Genomic DNA, 8,757 nt, shown 5'->3' with positions numbered 1-8,757 from the left:
TGTGTGTGTGGTGGAGGGGTGCTGGTGCTTTGATGAGGTGCGACCACTGTTCTTGCCCGTCAGCCCGTGCCTTGTCCGTCTGTTTGATCCTCCACACTCATCTACGTTGGCGCGGCGCGGCGCGGAGGGAGACGACGACGAGCCGAACCGAAAGCCTCCACGGCACCGCGACACCTCCACGCCGCGCGATCTCTGAAACTTGCCAGGGCCAGACGCCGCACCGCGCCGTGCCGTGCCGCCGGAGGGTAGAGAGGAGAAGGAAGAATTCCTTCCGCGGCGCGCGCGCGTCCACAGGCTTCGCTGTCCCGCTCCCGCGCGGATCGCCTCGCGGTCTTCGGGATCCATCGCGTTCCGCCGCGCGCCACGTTCCGGTGCCGCGGTGCGCGCGCCGTGCGGCTGCCGAGGCGAGGAGTCCGCGGGCGTCCTCGAGCCTGCATGCTGGGCTGGACCCGCGGCCCCGGCGCCACGCCGCAACCGTGGGCGCTCTCCGCCTCCGCTGCCCACGCGTCGGGAAACAAGGCAGATCCATTTTTTTCAAAAAGAAAAATCGATCAGGATAGAGGCAGATCCACTCGTTCTAGAACGCGATCGCGTGAGGATCTTGTCCCGTTCCCGCCGCCTCCTCCAGCCCCGAGGCCGGCGCGACGCGTCCGCTCGCAACCGACGCGATCGGCCGCCGCCGCCGGGCCAGGCGGCGAGCCAGCTGCGCAATCCGCCAAGCCAAAGCCTTCCCTGCCAGCCAGCCAGAGCCAGCCAGCCCATCGTTTCCCGCCAGTCCGCCACCTCAAAGAACCCGCTGCCACACCAAAGAAAACACCCACCGGATTGACCGCTTCGCCGTGGCCCGCCGGGGCCGTGCCGTGCCAGGACGAGGGCACGGGCGTCACGTCCCACGGCACACAGTGAGTGACACAGGGCTAGCTAATCCGTTGGCGCCTTAACTTTGCTTGCGGGATTAGTTTCAAAACCAGCGGTACCAACCTGCCGAGATGGTGGGTGGGGCCCCTGGTATGGATGGGTGGGGCTGCGGTGCGGGGCAGCGTGCCATTCCTGGCCGCGGGCAGGCGAGGCCTTAGTGGCTGTTATTAGTTGCAAAAAGTATGCGAAAAGTGTGTGAAAAGTATTATAATATTTTTTGTTTGTATGTGGTAAATATTGTCTTATTATGAACTAACTAGGTTTAAAAAATTCGTCTCGCAATATACATCAAAACTACTCCCTCCTTCCCTGTTTATAAGGCATACACGTATATCAAGATTCAAACCTTGTCATCTTTGACCAATAATTTGACTATTAAATTTTTATTTTTATAATGCAAATTTCATATGATTGGATTCATAATCAAATATATTTTACAATGATTATAAGTTTATAATCAAAAGTGATATAATATATGATAAATAAATGGTCAAAGTGTTGTTTAGAAGACCGTGTCATGTTCCACCATGCCTTATAAACGGGGAAGGAGGGAGTATGCAATTAGTTTTTTTATTTACTTATATTTAATACTATATATATGAGTTATTTGCTATATTTAATGTTTCGATGTGATGGAAAGTTTGGAAAATTTGGAGAAGCTAGAGACTAGAGAGAACTAAACACAGCCTGTATAAAATCGAGGGGTGCCCGCTGGGCCGCTGCAGATTGCCGCTCTCGGCACCTCGCCGACTCCCTCCCGCTTCAGTTCCTGCCTATCGGCGTCCGGTTTCTCTGCTCCGGTAAGCTCCTAGGAAGCCTTCCTCCTCCGATTCTTCTACTCCCAACTAGGAGAAGCACAAACCCCTCAAAAAAAAAAGAGGAGAAGCGCAAACCTGTTCTGGATCCTGAGGATCCCATGCTTTTTTATGATTTTTTTAAATTTAAGCACACGCTACTTGTGGAGTTCGATGAAAAGAAGTTCGTTTGGTGCTGAGCGAACCTGGAACGGATCACCACCAGCCGGGCTCGTTGGGTTCTTGGTAGTAATTTGGTGTAGGCAGATCAGATCAGATCAAAGGTTGATCTTTGATAAGATGAATTGTGTGGCTTTTAACCGCTTAAACGAGTTTTATTTACCCATCCATGAAAAATCTTGCGTGCAGTCGATTTTTTTTAAAGAAATTCAGTTGATTTTGAAGAGAGCCCTTGCGTTTGATTTGATCCGCCGTCCGTCCTAATGATTGCCGGCGATGCAGGGGCAGGAAAGCGAGGCGGGCGGGGCTCATGGCGTCCAACTACGTGGACACGGCGGCGGAGGAGGGCAGGTTCCACGGCCACCACCACAGCACCACGCCCACCGGCGCGGCCGCGGCGTCGCCGAAGCACATGCGGAGGAGCTGGTCGTCCGCGTCCTCCGCCCACGGCCACACCCACGGCCACGGCGCCGCGCCCAAGTGCGTCTGCGCGCCGGCCACGCACGCGGGGTCGTTCAAGTGCCGCCTCCACCGCGCCAGCTCCCATGGCCACCCGGCGTCCCCTCCCTCCCCGGCCGCCGCCGCTACCACCTCCGCCGCGCCGCCGTCGTCCTCCCGCACCGTCGCGGCGCAGTGACGGCGCCCACCCGTCTCCCTGGAGTCCGGCACCAAGAACCGCCCGCCCGGCAGCAAGAAGAGGGAAGAGAACAAAGGGGAAAGAACGTTGCCTCTCTGTTCTGTGACGCATGAAAGGGAGCTTTATTTGTTCCTCCCTTCGTCTTGATGCCATTGGCAAAGGTTCCCATTTCCTTTTCTGATTTTCGCCTCGTCTTCTTGCCGGGATGGATTCCATCTCCCTCGACTGGCATCCCCCCCCCCCCCCCCCCCCCCCGCTCGTATGTGTGATGGCGTTCTCGTGTGTAATTACGATTTCAGTAACATCCATGCTGCTTGCAACAACTGTGTGATCTTGGTGGGTCTGCTGGTTATTCTTTTAACAGTCAGTCTGGGAGATCTTGGAAGCGCACATCGATGACTACTGTTGCGACAAATGGGCCTATCAAGGACAAGTATGATTAGGAAACAGAATTAGTGAACTGATACCCTTGATTTTTTTTTGGATGGTGGAAGGTATCAATCACATTAGTTTAGCGCCCAAATGGCATAAGGATTCTGCGCTGGTTCAGTTCATTTCACCTAAAATTCTGCTATGTTAGTCAATCTCTGTTTGAGCATGGATTGGATTGGCTATCCCGTGATTCTTTAGTGCTCATGTGATACTTCTGCCCACCACTCTGACGAAGCCTGCACGGATCCATCCCGCGCCCCATGTGTAGCGGTTTGACACCTTCCCGACCGCAGTGCCTTTGTCTAGTTTTTTTTTTAAAAAAATAAATAAATGTTACACTTGCATGGTTGAACCTGCACGTTGCACTGCATCACTCTGATGGTAACAAGCATGTGCCAATAGCGATGTGGCGCCGATCGCTGTAGATTTGTACGATCATGTTGATCTGCACCAGCTCTACAGAAGTTAGTTGGCAGGAGAGAGGCGGCGGTTGGCATGTCAAGAGGCTCCGGCTCCGGCCGCGGCCTGGGCGGGGCCGGTCGTCGCGGCGGCGGCGTCTCCCACGACCTGCTCGCGGCGGCGGTGGCGGCCGTCTTCACCGCGGCGGCGGTTGGGGTTTCCAAATCCGGTGTTGCCCCGGCCGGGTCTGGTGGCTGCGCGACAGGGGCGCGCAGTTGTGTGTGTGGGTGGGGGTGGCACTGGGCGGCGGCGGCCGGTGGGTGATGGCGCGGGGGGTGACTGCGGCTGCCATGGAGGCGTCGTCGGTGACTGCGGCCGGGTGTCGCTGGCTCTGCCAGCGGGCGGGGCCAGAGGCATTTTCTGCGCGCGGGCGACGGGTGGCTGGTGCTCCCTTTCTCCTCCTCGACGGTGATGCTGGTCCGGCGCCACCTTGGTGGTGGGGCTGGGGGGCTGGCTGGTGCTTACTGTGGCGCCGAGGTGGTGTTTTGGGATGTGCCGGGCTCCTTTCGGTGGAGGCGTTGCGGTGGCGAGAAGGAGCAGACTACAGGTTTGACAAAGAATATGCGGCGGACATGGTGCGGAGTCGGGCGAAAGCCTTCACTGACGCTCTGTTGGTGGCGATGGTGGCGGCATCCTTGTGGCATCGTTCTCCGTGTTGGGGGCACCATTGTGAGGCACCATGTTCCTACTGCACGGGACTCTTTAGGGTGAAAACCCTGTGCATTTTTGGACGTGCGACGGCGACGCCTTTGGCGTCGTACCAACATTGGAGGCGACGCATCTGGGGACCCGTCTTGGCTAGGCAGTGGTGGTGGTTGGCTGGAGGTGTTGCTTGTGCGCAACGGCAGAGGAGGCGCGCCTGGTCCGTGCTGGCAGGGAGGTGCAGAGGGCCCATGGGTGCTGGAGGATTGAGTTGGCGCGCATGGTGTGGTGGTGACTTCGGTGGCTGGACAGAGGTGTCGCTCTCATAGCGGTTTCAGATATCTAAGTCTTTGGCAGAGAAGTGCGAGGCGGTGGGAGAGGCGAGGTCCCACGCAGAGTGGCTAGGATCAGTGGTTTTCATCGGCGCTGCGATGAGAGTGTTCTTCTGATGCTCCACTGGGACAGGGGGATCGACAATCGTGTGTGTGCGGCTTGAGGGGGATGGTCCCATGGTGGAGGAGTTCGAGATGTCGCTTTGGCTTGCCGCGGGCCGCGACATTTGGCGTGGCACAGCGTTGGTGACGACGGCGCAGTTCGCAGGTGACTTCTTTTGGCTCCTCTTCCAGTTTGTAGTGGTGAAGTGTTCTGTTGTGTGCGTTGTTTGTGTGGTGGTGATGTTCGCTTCGATGCATTATGTACAATACTTCTTATATGATGCGGCAGTGCTGTTGTCTTTTATTTCAAAAAAAAGACCCGTAGCTAATCAAGGCATTGTTATTAGCCCTGTTCTTGCTTTAAGCAGCATACAGGTCCCTACCGTGCCGTCATGGTATGCACTGTTCATTTGTTTGTGTCAGCTGGATGATATGTTGTTGGTTGGGTGCTGGTCCTTTGCGACCCTCCGTCTCGGTGGCTGCTAACAGAAGCATGTGCCGATGCAATTAGGCATTAGCTTAGTGTCAGTGATGCTTCAACTTCGGACTGATTTGGGTTCAGATTTAGCAAAGGTAGGGCTGAAGAAAGTTCGTGTTCAGCTGCCTTAACAATGGGTACAGATAGTTTCAGTAGCACCACTTCGTACGAGGGCTTCAGGCTGTCAGAACAGACCAGTTTATACCCGTGTTTTGCAACTTTTTGTAACGTCCCCGTGGCCGCCGGCGATCGCCGTCGACGTGAGTAACAGCACAAGCGAACTTGGGTAGGAGGACCAGGCGGCGGACCTGACCTCGAGTCTCTATTTCTCAGTGATAAAATCATTCATGTCCTTACAGTTTTCTCCCACCGGGGTTTAATCCCCCCATGACTCACTCACTGGCCACATGGCCCCACACACAACTCTCTATACCCTATTACGCTTCCTTGAAGGCGCCTTTCAGCCGTCCACGTGACCCTTGGTCGCGACATCTGCCCCCCCTGGAGAGCGAGCGTGTCCCCAAGCGAGTGCTTCTGAAAAACGTTGGCGCAGCACATAGTAGTCTTCCCAGGTAGCTGACGTAGCTGGAAGTTTCGTCCACTTGATGAGCACTTGAGGTACCGCGCGACCTCCTTTCTTGACCAGGCGATGATCGAGGACGGTTTCCGGCAGGACGTCCGAGCCGTCGAGACTGACCAACGGTGGAAGATCGGAGAACACCGGAGTATGGTCAGGAGTATAGGCCTTCAGCTGTGAAACATGAAAAGTAGGATGAATTAAGCTAGTAGGAGGTAGATCAAGGGTGTAAGCTGCCTGACCGATCTTCTGCAGAACCGTGAACGGGCCGTAGTACTTCATGGCCAGCTTAGGAAATGGACGATTCACCACGGATGATTGAGCATATGGTTGTAACTTGAGAAGAACCTTGTCACCTACTTGAAAGGAAACATCAGTGCGCAAGCGATCAGCCATGAGCTTCATGCGCTTCTGTGCTTTCTCCAGATGCTCTTTAAGGAGGACCGAATGTAATTTATGATCAGCAAGAAAATCCGCAACCAACGGAGGAGCATCAGATGGGGTATCCACTGGAACACCCACGAATGGGTCATGACCATAGAGTGCCTTGAATGGAGAACAACCAAGAGAAGAATGGTGTGAGGAGTTATACCAAAACTCAGCTTGCGGTAGCCAGGAGTGCCATTTGCTTGGAGAGTCACCAACTGCACAGCGCAAATACATCTCAAGACACTGATTAACCCGCTCGGTTTGGCCATCCGTTTGAGGATGATAGGCCGTACTGAGTTGTAACTGGACCCCCAACAGCTTGAACAATTCCTTCCATACATGACTGGTGAACACTTTGTCACGATCCGAAACCATGGAGTGAGGAAGACCATGAAGTTTAACCACAGTGTCAAAGAGTAACCGGGCTACTGAGATTGCCGAGTAGGGATGTTTCAGTGGAACAAAATGTGAGTACTTAGTGAAACGGTCGACAACCACCAGAATGACATCATAACCATTGGACTTGGGCAGGCCTTCTATGAAGTCTAGTGAGATATCCTGCCATGCACCTGCTGGAATGGGTAATGGTTGGAGAAGCCCCTGGGGATGAGTATGCAAATGCTTTGCTTGTTGGCAGATGTGGCACTGAGAAATAAACGCTGCCACATCTTGTTTGAGGCCTTTCCAACAAAAGAGTCTCTTAATTCTGTGATAAGTTGCATGCTGCCCAGAATGTCCCCCTACTGCACTTGAGTGGAAAGCAGCAATGATCTTGGTCTGAATAGCCGAATTGGCACCCACCCACAACCTGCCTTGATATCTGATCAGACCTTGATGTAAACTGTAGCCTTGGTCATTGGGAGTGTGCACTGCTAGTTGGCTTAACAATTCCTGAGCCCTAGAATCAGTAACATAAGAGTTGATAACCTCTTGCACCCATTGTGGTTGTACTTGAGATATTGCCTGGAGTGCCAGAAGGTGTCCCACTCTAGATAGAGCATCAGCAGCTTGATTGTCTTTGCCTTTCTTGTAGACCACCTTAAACTGAAGGCCCATAAGCCTAGTCATAGCCTTTCGCTGCATATCTGAATGAAGATTTTGCTCTGTGAGGAAAGCAAGACTCTTGTGGTCAGTCTTAATCACAAACTCTCCTCGTTGCAAATATTGCCTCCACCTTTCCACAGCCATAATGAGGGCTAAGAATTCCTTTTCATAAATTGACATGTGCTTGTGTGATTCTCCCAAAGCTTTACTCAAATATGCCACTGGTTGCCCATGTTGCATGAGCACAGCTCCAATGCCAATGTTAGAAGCATCAATCTCCACCTCAAATGGTTCCTGGAAATTAGGAAGAGCTAGGACTGGTGTAGTGACCATAGCCTCCTTTAATCTGTCAAAGGATTGCTGAGCTTCCTCAGACCAATAGAAATTCTTATGCCTTAGCAATTGTGTTAATGGTTTAGCAATCAAACCATAATGCTTGACAAAACGTCTGTAGTATCCAGTGAGCCCCAAAAACCCCCTCAACTCTGTGACTGATTGGGGAACAGGCCAGTTGACCATGGCAGCTGTCTTAGCTGGATCAGTGGTGACCCCTTCTCCTGAAATAATGTGGCCCAAATAATCCAATTGTAACTGAGCAAAAGAACATTTACTAACTTTCAAGTACAACTGATGTTCCCTGAGTTTATCCAACACTTGTCTGATATGTGTGATATGGGTGTCCAAGGAAGGGCTATAGATCAGAATATCATCCAAAAATACCATGACTGATTTTCTGAGAAAAGGTGCTAAGACTTCATTCATCAGACACTGAAAAGTAGCAGGAGCATTGGTTAAACCAAATGGCATGACTCTAAACTTGTAATGACCTTGATGTGTTTTAAATGCTGTCTTGTGCTCATCCTCTGGCTTCATCCTGACCTGATGGTACCCAGAGCACATGTCAAGCTTTGTAAAGTACTTGCTGCCAGCTAATTCTTCCAGAATTTCTTCCATGAGAGGCATGGGAAACCTATTCTTAATTGTTAACTCATTTAGGCACCTGTAATCTACACAAAAACGCCAGCTGCCATCCTTTTTCTGAATGAGGAGCACTGGAGAAGCAAAAGGACTGGAACTAGGGACCACTAAGCCAGCCTGAATCGTGTCCCTGACCTGCCTTTCTATTTCATCCTTGTGATGAGGAGAATACCTATATGGTTTAGAATTGACAGGAACTGAATTTGGCAAGAGTGGAATAGTATGGTCATAAATCCTACTGGGAGGGAGATGAGTTGGTGGCTGAAACACCTCAGCATATTGGCTAAGCAACTCCTCAATTTCCTGGGGTCTATCTAGTGCTGTAGTGTCTTGCTGCTGCTGCAAGACTGCTAGGGCCCAAATATCATTACCCTTCCACCATTTCACCAACTGATCTGCTGACAACTCTTGAATTGAAGTGGCCTTGTGAGTGATGCCCTTCAGACACACAGTCCTACCCTGATATATGAATTCCATGGTCTTGTCTGTCTAGTGACATGTCATGGGGCTCAGAGGTTTCAACCAGTCATAACCCAATATGGCGTCAAAAGCAGTAATATCTAACACTCTCATATCAGCCTGCAATGTATGACCATTGCACCACCAAGACAGCTTGGGAACCCATTTATCAGACATTAGAATCTGGCCATTGGCTAGTTTAACTTGTTTAGGAGTAGTAGAAATGGGTTGAATGCCCACTTTTTCCAAAAATGCAGCACTAACAAAGCTGTGAGAACTGCCTGTATCAATCAAAG

General features: G+C 52.1%; 1 protein-coding gene across 1 annotated transcript; it reads left to right on the top strand.

Moving 5' to 3' along the window:
* The first annotated feature begins 1,576 nt into the window (after nucleotides 1–1,576).
* LOC120640862 (protein doublesex-like) lies at nucleotides 1,577–3,052 on the top strand. The gene is made up of 2 exons (XM_039916783.1): nucleotides 1,577–1,718; nucleotides 2,175–3,052. Exon 2 carries the CDS (start codon nucleotides 2,203–2,205, stop codon nucleotides 2,527–2,529), a length of 327 nt encoding a protein of 108 aa, XP_039772717.1. The 5' UTR covers nucleotides 1,577–1,718; nucleotides 2,175–2,202; the 3' UTR covers nucleotides 2,530–3,052.
* The last annotated feature ends 5,705 nt before the right edge of the window (nucleotides 3,053–8,757 follow it).

This window comes from Panicum virgatum, chromosome 7K (genome assembly GCF_016808335.1).
Source record: "Panicum virgatum strain AP13 chromosome 7K, P.virgatum_v5, whole genome shotgun sequence".
Lineage (NCBI taxonomy): Eukaryota > Viridiplantae > Streptophyta > Magnoliopsida > Poales > Poaceae > Panicum > Panicum virgatum.
This window is presented reverse-complemented; position numbering and strand designations above follow the sequence as displayed.